The following is a 21,090-nucleotide window of genomic DNA, read 5'->3' as shown; positions in this document are numbered from 1 at the left end:
CTTAAAGAAGTTACAGGTCTGTGAGAGCCAGAAATCTTGATTGTTTGTTTCTGACCAAATACTTATTTTCCACCATAATATGCAAATAAATTGTTAAAAAAACAGACAATGTGATTTTCTGGATTTTTATTTCTCAGTTTGTCTCCCATAGTTGAGGTCTACCTATGATGTAAATTACAGACGCCTCTCATCTTTTTAAGTGGTGGAACTTGCACTATTGCTGACTGACTAAATACTTTTTTGCCCCACTGTATGTCACACAAGTAAATGCAAACAATAAACAAAGAATAATGCTACTCTACGTATAACCTCCCTGGCCTTTACTAAGCAGGCCACACGGCTCCCGTGTACTGACTATTGAAACCTACACTAGGCCCTAACATGTGCACAAAACAGGAACAAACTCACGGTGATGTTGGGGACTCAGATCCAGTCCCAGGGGCCTCCAGCAGTCTAGTATGGTGGTGCACACGGCTTTCTGACAGCTCCATGAAACATGGTTTTCTCCTTGCTTCGGGGTCCTATAGGTGCTCTTGGAAACTGTAAATCCCTTTCCCGGTATCTTCGTAGCTTCTCAAACTCACACAGGGCAGCCACTCTTACTCCACCGGGGAAAAGTCTGTCAAATTTCACAAGTCCACTCCGTTACAGGCTGTGGGTCCTCTCTTGCAGCAAACAGCACAAAGTTCTCTCTGCAGCAGCTTCAGTTCTCACGCACTGTCCAGGCTCCACCCCCACCCTCTGCCCAGTCCAGTTAATTCACACAGTCTATTGCGGTGGAGAAGCAGAATATTCCATCACGCCAGACAAGGGGGTGCAGTCTCTTTAAAGTGACAGCGTGTTCCTTACTGTCCATAACAGCACCACCCTCTTACAACTGCATAATTTATTCTTTGTGACCAATGAACTTTCTATGTTGGTTAGAAGCAGCTTTGCCAAAACTATCCTTCGAATTTGGAGGCAATGTGTCCTCCAAGCTGCCTCAAGTATGAACTATCCTTCGAATTTGGAGGCAATGCGTCCTCCGAGCTGCCTCAAGTATGAACTCACCCTGATATAGAGTAAGACATTTATTTGGACCAGGTGTAATAATAAGACCAACTTCTTACCTATTAAAGAGTTATTTCCAACTTTGAGTGTTATAATTTATCCACAAGACCACCAAAGATCCTGAGAATGGGGCTCGAAAATTGAGCAGTCTTCCCACATGCGCCCCATAGCTCTAATCATTCTCTAAAGGACTGCCAAAGATAGCAGAGTACAGTGTCCATCTTTCTCTAACAGGACTATAGAGAATGAATGGAGCATTTCCGAGCCCCATTCTCATGAGTGGTGGTGCCTTAATGGCTGGACCTCCCACCACAATCAGGAAGTGGATTTAATTTGTTGCAAAAATCAGTTTCATCAATGCAAATGTTGAAATGTTTTTGTGGTAATGAAATTGATTTCTGCAAACCCCATTCAAGTAAATAAGACAATCACAAACATGTCTGCAACAAATCTGCAGCATGTGAATATGCCCAGATAAAGATTCACAGTATTAGCTCTTGGATTTGTCATAAAAAAGCAGATGCAATTCTAATGTTCCTTCTGGAAATGTCATCTAGACAGTGTCACTCTTATCCACATGGTTTTTCCCCATGCAGTCTGAGAAGGTCAGCAATGATTAGCCAGTCTATGAGTATACTGGGACACACCCATTGACAAGATAAATAGTTACGCCCAGTTGTCATTTTATGTATATATTTTGAGTTTTTAGGAATAACGCAACAGAATTAGAGTTTCATAGAGACTGGTTGTTTTTCCTAAAACAGATGTGTCAGGACAGTTGGATCCTTTCCAAGTCACCTTAGCTTTCTACATCAGGAGGTTATCAGGCACGCCCCGTTGTTTGGGGTTCAATCTGATCAATTTGCTATTTGTGTAAACAGGTCTGTTGGTAATGGGTAATCCAGGATTATGATTATTTTAGATTTTACAACACAAGTTATTATAGAAAACGCTGAATGTTTTATAACCTTTATCTTTGCTGTCTAACTAATTGTTTATTTCTCTCTTTACAGACTTTTATAGTATTGAATAGAGGGAAGGCAATCTTCCGCTTCAGTGCCACGTCTGCCTTGTACATTTTAACTCCTTTCAACCCCCTTAGAAAAATAGCTATTAAGGTTTTGGTACATTCATATCCTTTTACAATGGATTAATTGTATTCTTTTTTATTATGATGTTGTATTGCTCTGTGACTGAGTTTCTAGATTCATTTTCAATTCTATTATAAAAACCATATTTACGGTAGATTAGACCAAACAAGAAAAACATCATTTTCCTTGAGCAACTTTTCCATTACAGACCACAATCTAAGTCGCCTATGACTTGCTTTGTGACCGGTCTACAATTTGCTTGTTTAATTTACAGCCAAATCACAATTCTAAAATGATGGCAATTTAGAGACAAGTTGCACAAATTTTTGGAATCTGTGACTCGTCCTAAACTTGATATTGCGTGACCAAAGTAGCTGTGAAGACCTAGAATTTAGGGCCAGGATTGTTTGATTCCCCAATCTTCCTCAGTGCATCATAATTGCATATACCTTGGTGTTTAATTCATGTCTGTTAATGATGAGAGATCCAGGTGCTGGGCAGTCCCAAACGAATGAGAAAAATCTCACTGGTGAATGTAAAAAAATAATTGAAAAAAGGAATAAAAATAACAAAAAGTAATTAAAACCACAACGTGTTTTGGCTGGGAACAGCCTTCATCAAGTGTTCTAAGCTGAAACGCGTTGTGATTTTAATTAAAAAATTTTCTTTTTATTCCTATTTTCAATTATTTTTTAACTTTCAACATCGAAAGTCTTCTCATTCAATTGGAGCACCCAGCACCTGAATCTTTCATCTCTCATTCCCTTCTGTTGGAATCTTTCCTGGAGGATTTTCCTACAGCACACCGGGTTGGCTGCACCCGCTCCTTTCCAGCATATATGTATGTAAAATTGTGCTCGATCTGCACAACGTTACCAGGTAAGATACTCCACTCGCCACTATCAAACTGATTTTATACATATTACGCTCAGAAAGCATTTCCTGTTCTCACTTTCCTGCTGGGATTGTCCATATATCGATGGAATAATTCATGTCTGATGAAGATAGCCAAGTACATCGATCAGTTCATCTCTGCCAGTCCCATAGTCAATAATTGACGTGGGAGCGCTCAGGTAACAAGAATGAATCCTTGAGGCAATGAAGAAGAATGGGAGCTCTTGACCCCTGTTCTTGTAATTGGTAGGGGGTCTCCAGGCATATGATATTGATGACCTATCAATGGGACTGGTCATCAATATTCTTAGGATAGGTCATCAATATGAGATTGGAGGTTCAATGTACCTTCCATTTAATGCTTACATCTATCTAGCTGCTGTTCGATTGGGATGCCAGATGTTGCATCTCCGGTGATCTGCTGCCGGATGTTGGACCTCCGTCAATATAATTGGCCAGGACAAACCTTTAAGATATGACCTACTTAACGAGTGGAATCTAAGGTGCCAGACAGTTTATGCCTATATACTCCTGGGATATAAAGGTGGTACTGATTACAATCTATATATTTATGTTCTGCACCTCTGAGCCTTTTGCATAGTGTCGGCATGTAGAGCATTATGATTAAAAGGACATATTTCATGTGGTTAGGTGTATTACTGTAAATAAGAAGGCAACTGTGTCAGATCAGTAAAGCATTAGGACAGCGCTGGCTTTGTGACTGAAAAAGGGGAGTGAAGAGGAAAATGTTTGCTCCAATAACTAAATACATCACGGCTCTGGTTGACTGAGCAATTGCACTATCCTTTTATAAACTCTCCGGCATGACTCCGTAAAATCCTGGACTCTAGCAAATATGGAAATAATATAGCTATGCCAGGTTAACAACTTTCACTTTTCCCTTATTATTAATTTATAAGGCGGAACAAAAAAAGTAATGGTTTGCTAAAAAAGAGGATTTTTTCCCGTTTTGCTAAGAATATCTGAACGGTTCCATTATATGCATTACTAATCCAATGCAATGAGCAAAATCCTAAAAATTCCAAATGCTGAATCATCGAAACCTAACATTTTATATTCTGCACCTTACATAAGGTAGATATAAATAGTGAAAATGTCATGAAGTCATCACTAAAGCTATCACCCAACAGATCATAAAGAAGAACAAGCCACGGTACAGATTTAGGAAAAACGGTGACACGGCTTGTTATATTGTAAATTCCATGTCACTTTCATTGCGACTGCACTTTACATTTTGATATGGTACATACAGTGCCTGCAAGTAGTATTCAACCCCCTGCAGATTTAGCAGGTTTAATAAGATGGAAATAAGTTAGAGCCTTCAAACTTCAAACGAGCAGGATTTATTAACAGATGCATAAATCTTACAAACCAAAAAGTTTTGTTGCTCAGTTAAATTTTTATAAATTTTATACATAAAAGTGTGGGTCAATTATTATTCAACCCCTAGGTTTAATATTTTGTGGAATAACCTTTGTTTGCAATTACAGCTAACAATCGTCTTTTATAAGACCTGATCAGGCCGGCACAGGTCTCTGGAGTTATCTTGGCCCACTCCTCCATGCAGATCTTCTCCAAGTTATCTAGGTTCTTTGGGTGTCTCATGTGGACTTTAATCTTGAGCTCCTTCCACAAGTTTTCAATTGGGTTAAGGTCAGGAGACTGACTAGGCCACTGCAACACCTTGATTTTTTGCCTCTTGAACCAGGCCTTGGTTTTCTTGGCTGTGTGCTTTGGGTCATTGTCTTGTTGGAAGATGAAATGATGACCCATCTTAAGATCCTTGATGGAGGAGCGGAGGTTCTTGGCCAAAATCTCCAGGTAGGCCGTGCTATCCATCTTCCCATGGATGCGGACCAGATGGCCAGGCCCCTTGGCTGAGAAACAGCCCCACAGCATGATGCTGCCACCATCATGCTTGACTGTAGGGATGGTATTCTTGGGGTCGTATGCAGTGCCATCCAGTCTCCAAACGTCATGTGTGTGGTTGGCACCAAAGATCTCGATCTTGGTCTCATCAGAACAGAGAACCTTGAACCAGTCAGTCTCAGAGTCCTCCAAGTGATCATGAGCAAACTGTAGACGAGCCTTGACGTGGCGCTTTGAAAGTAAAGGTACCTTACGGGCTCATCTGGAACGGAGACCATTGCGGTGGAGTACGTTACTTATGGTGTTGACTGAAACCAATGTCCCCACTGCCATGAGATCTTCCTGGAGCTCCTTCCTTATTGTCCTTGGGTTAGCCTTGACTCTTCGGACAAGCCTGGCCTCGGCACGGGAGGAAACTTTCAAAGGCTGTCCAGGCCGTGGAAGGCTAACAGTAGTTCCATAAGCCTTCCACTTCCGGATGATGCTCCCAACAGTGGAGACAGGTAGGCCCAACTCCTTGGAAAGGGTTTTGTACCCCTTGCCAGCCTTGTGACCCTCCACGATCTTGTCTCTGATGGCCTTGGAATGCTCCTTTGTCTTTCCCATGTTGACCATGTATGAGTGCTGTTCACAAGTTTGGGGAGGGTCTTAAATAGTCAGAAAAGGCTGGAAAAAGAGATAATTAATCCAAACATGTGAAGCTCATTGTTCTTTGTGCCTGAACTACTTCTTAATACTTTAGGGGAACCAAAAAGAATTCTGGTGGGTTGAGGGGTTGAATAATAAATGACCCTCTGAAAAGACTTTTCACAATTAAAAAAAAAAAATAAACAAAGAAATAACATTATTTTTTGCTGCAGTGCATTTCACACTTCCAGGCTGATCTACAGTCCAAATGTCACAATGCCAAGTTAATTCCAAATGTGTAAACCTGCTAAATCTGCAGGGGGTTGAATACTACTTGTAGGCACTGTATGACTGGTGAATATAATTTTTCTTTAGGACATGTAGTTACAGCTATAAAGTATAAACAATATGTACTGTAGCACTGGGATCCAACAGAGGAAATAATTCTAGGGACCCATTCGCCATCTACTATTATTTGCATCATAAGGAAGAGAGTAGAGACCCTAGTGGTAAGTGATTCACTCTGAATTTTAATTTAAACCAGGGCTGCGGAGTCGGAGTCGTGGAGTTGGAGTGGGAACCCATTTTGGAGGAGTCGGTGTCATGGAAATTGAGGAGCCGGAGCCAGAGGTTTGACTTACAGCCCTGGAGTCGTAGAGTCAGAGCCCATTTTGGTGGAGGCGGAGGCGGTGTCATGGAAATTGAGGAGTCGGAGGTTTGGCTTACTGACCCAACTGCCCTGAAACCTCATTCAATTGATGGTCCTCCACTGATTCTGGAACAGTTTTTCTTTTTCTTCTGCGCCATTTCATTCACAGTTATGCCTCTGGTTAATAAAGGTGCATATTTTCCCTTCAACCAACTATTCATATATCACTAATCTTCTCTGTGGCACCCGCCCAGCTGTTTGCACCGTTCTTTCCAGGGGAAGTAACTTTTGAATAGAGGGGCACAGAAGAGGAAGAAAAACTGTTTCAGAGTCAGTGGAGCTGCACCAATTGGATGATAGGCTCAGTTTAAATTACAAAAAATTGGTGAAAAGTCCTCTTTAAACATACTGCTGTGTTAGGTTACATTAGTGGACTCTTGGAGGCTTTAGTAGACCAGAACCTAAGGGTCGTCTGGTTTTCTTATGCGTGGAGAAATAATAAAAAAAAGCTTCTCCATTCTCCAAGTTTGCTGTTTTATATAAATGTGGTCTGTTCTGGGATTCATCTTCACAACCTCATATATGGCAGACAGGAGCTTTAGCTATGAGCCACAGGCTGAGTGACATGGAATGCACAAGGGCCCTTCAATGTCAATGTCTACCACTGCATTTTGCTATGGGGATAATGTGGTCATCTGGACCTATACTTGCAAAATAAATTCCAGACATTGTCCTTAAGGAGATACATCCACCTTTTTGTGGTATTTGTGGGTATTTTCTTCAGCACAATTTTGAAAATATGATTTTATTACTTATAGTATTTGTTAAATGTTACCATTAATGCAGCTATAAAATGATTTTCTACATTGCCTTTTTCCTTGACTTGTTTTTACATTATTCAGCATGCTCATAATGTGCACTATTTTGACCAACTGCGTGTTCATGACCATGAGTAATCCCCCGGAGTGGACCAAGAATGTAGAGTCAGTATTTTATTTATCTACTGTTTTATTGTATTGACTATAATGTTATGGTTTCCAATGTAATGATCCGTGTACTTCCATTATAACAATGCATTTTTCAGTCATTAGTAATTAATTGGTAAAAACTAGGATGCCTATCTTACATAATGTAGTCTACTTGAAAATAAATGTGTGCAAATGGATGAATTGTCATATAAAACAGCAAAAATGTTTAATTGCATGTCATAATGTAGCACATACATTGCCAGATCCTATTTTGTCTAGCATATTATGCAGTTGTATAGCCAATGTGCTATTATTTGGTACTATTTAGCAATGTAGTCTAAAATGTACTAATATGCCCAAGGTGGGAGATTGATTATGACACTCCACATTTGTGATTTTTCATCACTTCTGCATTCTTTTTAAGTTAATATACCAGGAGTTATTGAATTAAGGCCAAATGACTGCAATCTATGACTATTATAGCATAGGTGTATCTCAATAACCAATAGCCCAAAACGTACAATGGATTAAATATGCCCTATAATGCCCAGTATTTATATAAATTGTCATATGCTTCCATGTACCATAAAGTATGTAGCCTGCTCACTAATAATGGATTTTTCACTGTGGGAACAAAGGACTGTGGACCTAATTTTGGGCACAATAAAATAACCCAGGCCATAGCTAGGACTATGATGTCCTCATCTACGTCTAACAGTATTACGTTTCTGAATTACAAGTGTTCACAAATATGATCTGTATGAACCATGCTTGATAACTTTTAAAAATGGACATCTGGAAAAATTCTGAAAGATAATGTATTTGAAACCAATCTGTCAACCCCCTCTACCTTAAAAAAGGTCCAGACTTCCTAAATTATACAACCCCCTAAATAAATTCTGCCCCCCCCTAACAAATACATGTCACAGACCAGAATCCCTACATTAGTACAGAACACAAACAAAACATCCCCTAAATAAAGATCCAGTCTAGAGACCCACTTAAAGGGAATCTGTCAGCAGGATTTTGCTATGTAATCTTAGGGCAGCATGAGGTAGGGGTTGAAACACTGAACTCAATTATGTGTCACATGTCCGGCTGTGTGGTGTTTTTTATTTAGACTGAAGGATTCATCACTTGGTGATTAACCTTGCTGTGACTATCAGGCACCCAGGCAATCATCTGACTCCGCCCCTTCCTGTGATAAGCAGCTCACTGTGAATAGCTATGTACATACAGAGCCTGATGTAGGCAGGGCCTGCTTTCTCAGCTCTGCTGCATTGCTAAATCAAAAAGCTCTGATTTTGTCAGAACGGCTGCACCAAGGAAGCCAATTGATACATCCTTGGATTCAGGGTCGCTTTGTCTACATTATGCTGCTCTCAGATATCGATGGGTTCAGCCAACAGTCTAATGTATATGGGGGCACCGGCAGATCGATGGCCAGAATAGATGTCGATCGCACATGCCTGATTTTGAACTGCCGATCGCACTGTTCTCCATGAGATTAGCTGCCGGCCGACATATCAGTTGTCAGACTTCTGGAAACTTACTGTTAGGCTTTCCAACAGTTTGACACTTTTTGGGGGGCTTTTATGACATATATATGTATATATATATACTAGATGGTGGCCCGATTCTAACGCATCGGGTATTCTAGAATATTTATGTCCATGTAGTATATTGCACAGCCCACGTAGTATATTGCCCAGCCACGTAGTTTATTGCCCAGCCACGTAGTATATTGCCCAGCCACGTAGTATATTGCCCAACCACGTAGTATATTGCCCAGTGACGTAGTATATTGCCCAGCAATGTAGTATATTGCCCAACCACGTAGTATATTGCAGAGCGAGGTAGTATATTGCCCAACCACGTAGTATATTGCCCAGCCATATAGTATATTGCCCAGTCACGTAGTATATTGCCCAGTCACGTAGTATATTGCCCAGCCACGTAGTATATTGCCCAGCCAGGTTTGTGACAGGTTAAAAAATAAAAAATAAACATATACTCACCTTTCCGAGGGAGCCCTTGTAGTCCACGGCACCTTCCGGTCCCAGGGTTGGTATGAGCGCAGGACCTGTGATGACGTCGCGGTCACATGACCGTGACGTCATGGCAGGTCTTTCTAGCGCAGGCGCGCAGGGCCTGTGATGACGTTGCGGTCACATGACCGTGACGTCATAGCAGGTCCTTCTCTCATACCGGAACCTGCAACGGAAGATGGCGCCCGGCACGAGCGACTACGCAGAGTGAGTATAGCAGGTTTTTTTTTTTATTATTTTTAACATTACTTATTTTTAACATTACATTTTTTACAATTGATGCCGCATAGGCAGCGTCTATAGTAAAAAGTTGGGGACACACAGGGTTAATAGCGGCGGTAACAGAGTGCGTTATCCATGGCATAACGCGGTCCATTACCGCCGGCATTAACCCTGTGTTAGCAGTGACCGTAGGGGAGTATGCGGGCGACAGACACTGACTGCGGGGAGTAAGGAGCAGCCATTTTCTTCCGGACTGTGCCCGTCGCTGATTGGTCGTGGCAGCCAGGACAGGCAGCTGCTGAGACCAATCAGCGAATGAATAACCATGACAGAAGGACAGACAGAAAGACGGAAGTGACCCTTAGACAATTATATAGTAGATAGATAGATAGATAGATCACATGTAAAGCGCCATGGAATGAATGGCACTATAATCTATATATATAATTGTCTAAAGGTTTTTCCGTCTGTCTGTCTGTCTGTCTGTCTGTCTGTCCTGGAAATCCCGCCTCTCTGGCAGCCTCGACCAATCAGCGACGAGCACAGCGACGATGATGTCATAAAGGACGTAGACATCTCACGTTTCTGATTCAGCGACGGGCACAGTATCGACATAGATGTCATAATGGTTGCCATGGCGACGATGATGTCATAAAGGTTGCCTCGACCAATCAGCAACGGGCACAGTCTGCCGCGAATTCTGGAATCATCATTGTCCATATACTACGGGGACATGCATATTCTAGAATACCCGATGCGTTAGAATCGGGCCACAATCTAGTGTATATATATATATATATATATCTATATACAATTGTCTAAGGGTTTTTCCGTCTGTCTGTCTGTCTGTCTGTCCTGGAAATCCGGCGTCTCTGGGGAGACGTTAGAATCGGGCCACAATCTAGTAATAAATAATAATCTACAATATAATTGTCTAAGGGTCACTTCCGTCTGTCCTTCTGTCTATCTGTCTGTCACGGTTATTCATTATATTATTCATGTGACCGCGACGTCATCACAGGCTCTGCGCGCCTGCGCTAGAAAGACCTGCCATGACGTCACGGTCTGTACACTACGTCGCGTGCAATATACTACGTGATTCTGTGCTGTATACTACATCACTGGGCAATATACTACATAACTGGGCAATATACTACGTGGCTCTGTGCTGTATACTACGTCACTGGGCAATATACTACGTGGCTGCACAATATACTATGTCACTAGGCAATATACTACGTAACTGGGCAATATACTACGTGGCTGGGCAATATACTACGTCACTGGGCAATATACTACGTGGCTGCGCAATATACTACATCACTGGGCAATATACTACGTGGTTGGGCAATATACTACGTGGCTGGGCAATATACTACGTGGCTGGGCAATATACTACGTGACTGGGCAATATACTAAGTTACTGTGCAATATACTACGTGGCTGGGCAATATACTACGTGGCTGGGTAATATACTACGTTACTGTGCAATATACTACGTGGCTGGGCAATATACTACGTTACTGTGCAATATACTACGTGGTTGGGCAATCTACTACGTTGCTGGGCAATATACTATGTCACTGGGCAATATACTACGTGGCTGGGCAATATACTACGTGGTTGGGCAACATACTATGTGGCTGGGCAATATACTACGTGGCTGGGCAATATACTACGTGACTGTGCAATATACTACGTGGCTGGGCAATATACTACGTGACTGTGCAATATACTACGTGGCTGGGCAATATACTACGTGACTGTGCAATATACTAGGTGGCTGGGCAATATACTACATGGCTGGGCAATATACTACATGGCTGGGCAATATACTACGTGGTTGGGCAATATACTACGTGGTTAGGCAATATACTACGTGACTGGGCAATATACTACGTGGCTGGGCAATATACTACGTGGCTGGGCAATATACTATGTGGTTGGGCAATATACTATGTGACTGCAATATAGTACGTGGCTGGGCAATATACTACGTTGCTGGGCAATATACTACGTCACTGGGCAATATACTACGTGGCAGGGCAATATACTACGTGGACATGCATATTCTAGACTACCTGATGTGTTAGAATCGGGCCACCATCTAGTAATAATATATATGTCTATGCTTTGAAGAGTTTGCACATGTGCGTATCTTTCATTGCCTGTACAAGACAGTGCGTATGATCATTACTGGAAAATAATGGCACCAGTTGCTTAGTGATGCACGAAAGTTACAATCCCTGGAGATTTCTATTTATATTAACGTAAGTGCTATTGGCCATTTAATTTCAGCAGCCCTGTCAGCCAGCACAAGAGGCTGGAAGTAAAAGTGGAGGAAGTGATTCAATAAAGTTTTTGTCCTTCAGAGCTTTCTCGAAGCCAAATGCCAATTTCGTACATTTGTGCGGGGAGGAAGTTAATACATTAAGCTGCTGGTTTAAGTGACACATCTCGGCTCCTGGTGTCTTCTGTGCTAACGCTGACTGCGTCCTGCAGGAGTAACAATAAATCAGTGGCAGAATACACGCAGCTCTGTACAGACGGTTTGTTCTTTTGTATGAGTCAATGGAATAATATCTATGTACACCTTTGAACATAAGGGTTGCATAGGTAACATTTGCACCCAGATCCAACGACCCATCTGCAACTTATACCAAGAGGCCGGTATTATAATACTGATGGCAGGTTCTGAATCTTGTTGCAAATTTTGCATAGATGACCATAAGCCTCAAGTTCTCCCTCTGCCCTTGAATTATTTATGCATCAGATTACATTTTGGAATATCTTGATTGCATTTAGAAACAGCTACAAAGGCGCTGGCATCAGTTGGCACACACATTGTCATGACTCATGACATTCCCATTTGCATGCAAATTATGACACCATTTTATATTTCCATAAATTTACATCTTTACATTTTGCAGTTTACATAAGTAACCTCCATACGGAGTTGAGTAACTTTGTGCATTCGGTACACTACTTGTTTTGTATTCTCCCTTACTTATAGTCTTCAGGGGTGAAATTATAATTCTGCTGGCTTGAGAGCTGAAATTTTGCCAGTGCGTCTTGCTGTCTGCACATATGATTTTTTTTTCAATTACCGTATCTGAAATCTCTTGTGAAAATAACAGGTTCGTTGGAATAATCTGATGTACAAAGGCCAAGGTTTGGTTGCAAATGGATTAAACGAATCACCCCAAATACACAATTGGACTTTTCAATATTGAATTTTGCCATAAATGTGTGATGTGTGGCTCTACTATATCACTCTACATTGAAGGGTAAAAATCCACAGTGAAATTTGGCAATAGAATTTGTCAAGTCGCGGTGTTTGAAAATCTGAATCATAGATCATGTTGGGCAGAAAATGTTTGCAGGCTGTAACATTAGATAGCAGACTTGAGTAAAAAGATTTGTGTGACTCTGGTCCAGCATCTAGTGTGGTCTTCTGTGGCAGCCAGACCAGGGCAGTCTTCACTTTTGGTGGCCAACATCCTCATTTCCACATCCTGGGCACCTCTTGTGCTTACTAGGCTCAATGTCATGTGCGGACTTGTCACTGGGTTATGACATGTGGGAACCTGGGAAGCACAGGGGGCACTGAGGATGCCAGGCCAAGGATGTAGAGTTGACGACTTCTCTGGTCCACCTGCCACTTAGGACTGGAAAGAACATGAAACTGGCCCCATGAATCTTTTTTGATCAAGTCCATTCATTTCCTTACTACCCTATATACAAGGTACTTAGTTAAACATTATTTTGATTAAAAAAAAGCATAAAAGTTATCTCACCGCAACAAGGTGTGCCCAATCGGGATAGTCCAACCCCATCTCTAGTGTTAAAACCTCACGTTGTATTAGCTGACCCGAGCAGGTGTCTAAGCAGTCGGGCCTGTGTCCTGCTTTGCCCCATCTATGTTGAGACCAACTGACACAAGATGATGATTTAATACTAGAGATAGGACCGTCCCGATTGGGTACACCTTCTTGCGGTGGGATGGAATGGATTTTACGCTTTTTTTTAATCAACATAGTGTTAACTATGTACCATATGTTATTTACATGTACTACTATTATTTACTTATATACTTACTACAGGGAATATGCTCATTTTGTTTTTTTATCGGGCTTTGTTAAATGGCCGCAGTGTGAACATGCTCCTACACACTGCACATATATCAAGTATGTTCATCTCATTTCTTTCTCTATACTTTAGATAGTGAAATTGTTCAACCAGGGGAGAGGAGCGGTCGTACATTAAGGAAGGAGAAGAGGAGCAAACATTGCCTTTTTGTTTCCCCCCATGAATTTTATAATTCTCATGAATTTGATATTTTTCTCTTTCTCACAGATACACGTTCACCGGAATTTATACATTTGAATCTCTCATAAAAATTCTAGCAAGAGGTTTCTGTCTAGAAAAATTTACCTTCCTGCGAGATCCATGGAACTGGCTAGATTTCAGTGTGATTGTTATGGCGTAAGTATCATATTATATTACTTTATATAAGGTAATGATGACATAAAGTAGATATTTACTGGCGTTACATGCGATAACATTTGCTTTTACAGAGATAGTGGGTGCCAATGGTGCCAATAAATACATTCCACCCCAAAACTGGTCCGAAATAGTCTGCCACATATACTGAAAGCATGTATGGCATGAACTGACCCCCTTCCCCTTCCCTGCCATGTTGGTGAATGGACAGGAACATTGGGGTAGGATGAGGCTGGTGATACACTGATGTTAATCTGACTATAGAACGGTGGTGTAGTTACAGGGGCACAGAATTTGCAGTCATGCCCAGTGTCAGGTGCTTCATGGCAAATATCCCTCTTTCATCCATTCTTTCATCCAGCTCGTTTTCTGTTCTAGGCAAGGCATCCTTATTGGGAAGTGACATGTCATGTGTGACAGACAGCACACACAATTTTCTGTAATGGTTAAAATTTTGAGGAACTTAAAGGTTTTTTCTACCTCTGTTTGTTTTTTAAAGAATGTAAGCAGTAAGTCCTAAAATACAAAAAAATCATGAAGCTCATCCTATCGATCCCCAGCCACTTATCTACCAATGCTGCCTGGGTTTCCCGCCAAGCTCCATACTTCCTGTTCTGTCTGACATGTGACCACTGCAGCCAATAAGCAGTCAGGTTGGGACAGGCAGTACTGAGACCAGTTGGGGACCCAGTTACTGTTGGAAAGGGAGATTTGAGAGATTGGTAATGTTAGTATGACCTTAAATAATATATTAGAGCATTATACTTTTTTAACTTTGGTTTTGAACAACCTTTTGAGGGACAGAGAATATTAGAAAATGTCAGAACTGTTCAATCTACCATGATTAAACATTATTTAGATAAGAGGTAAAAACTCCTTGTAATATCTGGCTATGCCCAAAAAAATTAACTCCATTGTGAAAAACTAGGGGTATCAGGTTTTTTTACAATGTAGATTGCCATTTCATCAGTCAGACTACGGCAGACATTTTGGAGCTATAGTTTTGCTAGTAACAGCATATGATCTTTCAGAATTGTTTTTCCATCATTGTAATGGAAACATAGCTTGTAGTGAAGGAAACAAAGGAATCTCATCCTCATACAATAGACCTGATATATGAAAACTAGTCCACAGAGATGTAGATAAAAGCTTATGGATCCAGGTGCAAAATATCAACCTCCACTCCTGTTCCACCTCCCACAAAACCCACCATGGATTCCAGTTTCAGCTTTGTGTTCAGAGCTTTTGGGTCTTCTAGGATTTCACTACATCTCTAACATTGTTTGCTGTGACCCCTATAACTACATCAAAAGTGTTTCCTTGATAGACCAATCATATTAAACATTTCATTTTTTGAAAATCATAAAAGGGGTTGTCTAATTTTGTAGTTATTTTTTTACTTAAATACATGTATTTGAGGCTAAAAACATTTTTGCAATTGGGTTTCTTAAAAATGTTTGCAGCATTTGTTTTTTTTTTACAGTATCTTTGTTTCCCTCCATATTCAACATTGATTTGGTCTGTGGTTATAAATCAGCTGAGAGGAGCTCAGAAATGGACAGATAAAATAGTTATAAGCTAACTCATTCTCAAGCCAACTATTTTTAAAGGAACCCAATTGCAGCAATAATTTCTAGCCCCAAATACATGCTTTTAAAGTAAATTGTTCACCAGTTTTAGCTTGTTACACTGGTCACATCATTGAATAGTATCTGCACAGTTGAATAAATCATCTTTTTTATTATTTATTTTCTCATTTCTTTTCAAAGTTATTAACTTGCAAAGTTTAGGTTATAATTTATGTTAAGCTCAGTTGGGCATCACCAGAGATTCTTCTTTGGGGGTATGTACTTTGTCCCCTGCATGACATTGACCAATCATAAGCAGGAGGCATCATGCAGGGGAAAAAGAACATGACGCAAGAAGGTAATAAGTACAAGTCTTCTATTAGTTGTAATAATAGACAGCCCTGATCTGTGCAGCTGCAGTGTAGTATAAAGCAGAGCTGAGTGTCATTGCAAATACTTCTAGATCTCCTCTAAGCACAGTCAGTGTGGGAGCAGGGGGAATACAGCACAGTTGAGTGTGATTACAAAGACAAACACTTCCAGATCTCCTCTCAGTGCAGTCAGTGTGGGGAGAGGGGGAATACAGCAGAGCTGAGTGAATACAAACACAAACACTTCCAGATGTCCTCTTTGGACAGTCAGTGTGGGGGAGAGGAATACAGTGGAGTTAAGTATGATTACAAAATCAAACATTTTCAGATCTCCTCAGTCCAGACAGTGTGGGGGATAGGAAATCCAGGTTAGCTGAGTTTATTTACAAACACTTCCAGATCCCCTCTCACAACAGTATCAGTGTAGCTGGGAAAGGCAGAGTGGACAGACCTGTGAGAGGAGAGCTGCAGTTGCAGACATTTTTGTAATCACAAGATAATATCTCCACAACAGAGATGTGAAATAAAATAAAAAATAAAAAATATGTTTTACTCATATGTTTTTACATGTGGCTATTTTAACATGCTAAAAGTAGTGAAAGAGCCTCTTTAAGTAAGAAAATAATGTCCCCAAATGTGGTCAACTCTTTAAAGAGGTAGATTTGTAAGTATAGAAATTTCTTCAATTTCTTTTTAAATTTGATGTTTTACTCTACGGTCAATGAGCCTTCTACACTTTAAACTCTGTGTGGACTAAGTCCTATGAAAAACAGTTGCATCAAAAGTTATTTTAAGAAGTTAATTGCAGAAGATAAGTCTAAAATATATTCTACATTTTAAATTATTTTTTTTAACATTGCCTGACATCTTCTGGGATCAGCAATTAATCGCTGCTCCTATTAAACGACTGTTATTTGGAGCAGATTAATTACCTGAAAATCATGATAGGAGAATAAATTGGGGACTAGGTTACTAGGAGAATTATTCGCTCTCATGATGCCAAACAGCTAATTAAACCTAAAGTATCACAGGGGCTCATCAGCAGCTAGACTGCATCATTGGAGATTACCTTTTAAGAAAATAAAGAAAAGAATTATATTGCTTCTAGCATCGTTGGTTTGACAAGGTCATCTAGTCACATTAATCATACGGCACAGGTACAGCCTTTGCTTACATGCCGTGCTTCATACGCATCAGGTATGTCCGTAGAGACGTATCCATTCAGCTATAGCAATAATACATACTATATGCAAAATGGGTCCCAGTAGATTGTCTATAGCCACACCAGCCCCCTTCCTCCAAAGCGCCCTGTTGTCTGTTACATAGAGCACAGCCATTATTTCCTACTGATCTTTGTTTTTCTGTTGTTAAAGGGAGGCACTGACTAGCACACAGTTGGTAGAGAAGACACTCTATCAGTTAACACTAGAAGTCCCAGAGAGGGGTCATTTAACATTTCTACCTTTGGAACCTTTGGAGCTCGAAATTTCTGGGACTTCTAGTGTTAATGCATCACTTGAAGAACAGGAGGCAGTAATCAATAAGCAACACCCTTCATTAACATTGCACCACCCCAACCACCATCCCTTCATTTGCTCAATCCCTAAGCATGTCTTTCTTGTCAACAATTTGATGAACAGAAGTAGAAGCCTCCAACTTGAAGATTAAAGCACACTATGGTGATAGCATCACATGCCTAAACTTTTAGTGCAGCACACCGGATATTCAAAGTAAATGCGGCAGTCGTCAAGTTGGTGGCTCTTACATCTGAATGTAAACCAACTGGCCTTTCTCACAGGAGGAGGGCATCATAGACATGAGTCCCTGTAGTCCTCTTCTGCCATCACAATTTATGTAAGTCATGCTGTAATCAAGTTGATGATGGGGGCCAATCCAAGACTTTGTTATTGGCCCATTGATTTCTTGTTGTGTCCATAATGATTAATTATATTATGTCCATTTGATAAAACTGGACAATACAGAGAGAAAGCTGAAATGTGCAAAGAGAACAATCCCTTATGTACTGTAAAAGTGGGAGTCATGAGCCAACATTTGGCTTTTCGGGTCATTTTGCAATTAAATATATAATAAAGTGTGACTTTCTTTTAGCAGTTCAATCAGAAGATGTTGACTTCCTGTAATTTTATTTCGACGTAAATTAAAGAGGTTGTCCACTAGTTTAACACTAATGGGCTATCCTTAAAGGGGTACCTCGGGGAGATAAAAAAAATTATTGTAATAGCCATACCTTCATAAACTATGAGTATAACATGAATAGTGCTGTTTCCCACCCTCACACTACTGTAATTCTGTCTGACACTGCAGCTGCTCCTCACTGCTCCCCCTCTCTTATTACATTACGTCACGTATCAGGGTGCGTGGCTTGCTCCCTGCTAGTAACAGCAGCCAGCCCCTGATACTATGTGCTTGTATGCAGTCCGATATTGGGGGGCATGACATGGGTGTGGTCTACTCACGACTGTGAGTAGCAGCAGCCAATCCCTTGATAATATTGGTCCACATACAAGCAGATTGTATCAAGGCGCTGGTTGCTGCTACTAGCAGGGAGCAGGCCATGCCCCCTGATGTATGACTTAACATCTCATAAGAGAGGGGGGTCAGTGAGGAGCAGCTCCAGCGTCAAACAGAATTACAGGTAATGTGAGGGTGGGAAACAGCACTATTCATGTTATCCTAATACTTTATAAAGGTATTTCCATTACAATAATTTTTTATTTCCCTGAAGTACCCCTTTAAGATAGGCCATCAATGTCTGATCGGTGAGAGTGTGACACCTGGCACCCCTACCGATCAGCTGTTTTCAGTGTCGGCAGCAACTGGAATTGCTCAATTATGATGCTGCACAGCTTCGTCAACTCTATAGTTGCTGAGCACTGCACATTCTCCCCCTATTCAAATCAAAAGCTACTGCCAACACCGGAAACGGCAGATCGGTGGGGGTGCCAAGTGTGACACCCCCATCGATCAGACATTGATGACCTTTCTTAAGTATAGGCTATCAATGTTAAAGTAGTGAAGAACCCCATTAAGGTTTCTTTAAAGAGTTATTCCCCTTCAAAAAAGTTATCCAACTAATCAATGAGGGTACTACCCTTGGAATCTCCAGCAATCGTGAGACTGAGCCTTTAGAACCTCTACAGCCCATCTCAAAAGCAGTGAAGGAGAGCATGCTCAACCCTCATTCCTTTAATTTTCTATGGCACTTACGGAGAAAAGCGAGCTTTGTACTCATCTATTTCCAATACTTTGCCATTGAATGGAGTGGAATTGAGTATGTGCCCTTTAGTTCCATTCAAGGAAGGCACAGCGCAGTAGAACTCTACTCTTAGTGTCCCAAAGCCCTGATCTCAGCATCACTGGGCATCCCAGCTAGTTAGAAAATAACTTGGTTTTTTTTTGGGGGGGGGAAACTCTTTTAGTATTACTATGCAAATTACTATTAGTAGTATAATTAAAGTCCTTACTTTGCATTTAGAAGAAAACAAAATCTAATCAAACTAGCTTTAATAAAAAAAAATGTCATTTGATTAGTTTAGAGAATAACTCCAAATTAATCCCCAATATTTCTTTCCATAAAATTTAAGGTTTTATAGTCGACCAGCTGTAACAACATCTAATTCCAAAGTGTTGAAGTGTGCGGAAAAAAAAATAATTCTGTTGTTACAATTAAAACATAGGTTTTGCAAAAACAAAGTATATACAAAGAAAAATTTGCGTGTTCACATTTAAAGGAATTTATCAGTTCATGCATTTAAACACAATTATGTAAAAATTATAAAATTAAAATAAAAGTGCACCAAAATATCACTTTGTTAACACTCTATTTACTACAAATTATCAAGGACATTAATAGATATGAAGTTTGTTGGCTTGTTTTTTACTCCTTGGTTATTTCAACTTGGAGAGATCCTTTAAGACAATGGCTACTTGTTGCAAGGTTTCGCGGACAATAATCTGATCACAAAGTGTCTTGAGGCTGGGACTTTCACTGACCACTCAGTGCTCAGTTTTCCTGCAGCACCTCCACAGGTGAAATTAAGCATTGTACAATGTGCATTCAAATTAATGGACTGTCTGTGTAATGTAAGACAGAGCAGTGTAATCCCTCTAGACTCTGGTCAAAACAAAAAAGTTATTGAGCAATTGGACCTCCTTTTCAGAATTTTCTAATAGGGTCTATAAAAGCCGGCTTACTAAACTAAACAAATACTTTAAAGATTCTGGGATTCAACCCTTGAGTTTGCAGTTTTGCATGTCTACTCGTTAGATCTAAAGAGAAGTGAGTCTCCCATTTCATTTTGACAGTTTTTCTCGATTTGACCGGCAGATTGTATTCTGAATAAGATCGGTTCAAATTGAATGGGCCTTGCTATGAGGTCTCCAGAGTCCAGACCCCAAAACATATCAAACCAAGGAAAGGGAAGTGGTTAAAGAAATAATAAAATGCATTAAACTCCCCTGTCCTATGCCTTTACTTGTCCTTATGCTGCCTCCACTGCAACTACCTGATTCTCTGCGGCCATCTTCAGCCCTTCTGGCGATGAGTCCAGTGATTAAACATGGGCGATTGGCGCATGTCATATCAATGGAGAGCTGCCATGGAGGCGCTGTATCGATAGTTAAGTTAAGTATAATATATTTTCTTATTTCAACCTCTTCAAAGCCCTCCAAAGAAGATAGCAAAATGGTAACCGGTAGAACGCCATTTTTCTGGATTCATTTGAATTGAATACCAAAAAATTTGAATTCGACCGATTTAGAGAATTTTAAGAAATTCAGAATGAATTTGATTTGTTAAAGATTAATTTGCTCATCTTTTTCTAAATGTTTTTTTAAAGAAGTTCCTGATAAGACTTGACATTGTGAATTATAAGAAAAAAAATATATTTTTGTATTATTGAATTGATTATTGAATCAACAGAATAAAGTGACATTAATTGAATAACAGAATATATGGTTTAGAACCCCCCCTCCTACCCCCCCAAAAAAAATGTTTTTTTTTTAATCTGATCTGATTTTGCGGTAGCACAAATAATGAAGCAGTTAGAGTTCAATGCTGGAATATCAGTGCATTGTTTAACATTAAATTGCTCTCTGAGATGTCTCCGGAAATCAGTTCTGCTCTGTCTGCTTCCATAAAAGTGCTTATATTACTAAATCTTTAAAAACTAGGCAACATTTACTGTCT

The 21,090-nt window shown here is 40.3% G+C and overlaps 1 protein-coding gene across 1 annotated transcript in view; it reads left to right on the top strand.

Annotated features, from left to right (window-relative positions):
• The window catches only part of LOC138644546 (sodium channel protein type 2 subunit alpha-like), a 252,496-nt gene that overhangs the window by 104,319 nt on the left and 127,087 nt on the right, over window positions 1-21,090 (top strand). The window contains exons 3-5 of the mRNA XM_069733073.1: window positions 2,064-2,182; window positions 7,095-7,184; window positions 13,796-13,924. Of these exons, the coding sequence (XP_069589174.1) occupies window positions 2,064-2,182; window positions 7,095-7,184; window positions 13,796-13,924 (338 nt within the window). The remainder of the gene's footprint in view (window positions 1-2,063; window positions 2,183-7,094; window positions 7,185-13,795; window positions 13,925-21,090) is intronic.

This window comes from Ranitomeya imitator, chromosome 7 (genome assembly GCF_032444005.1).
Source record: "Ranitomeya imitator isolate aRanImi1 chromosome 7, aRanImi1.pri, whole genome shotgun sequence".
Taxonomy (NCBI): Eukaryota; Metazoa; Chordata; class Amphibia; order Anura; family Dendrobatidae; genus Ranitomeya; species Ranitomeya imitator.
Note: the sequence above shows the minus strand (reverse complement) of the source record. Positions and strands in the feature narration are given on the sequence as shown.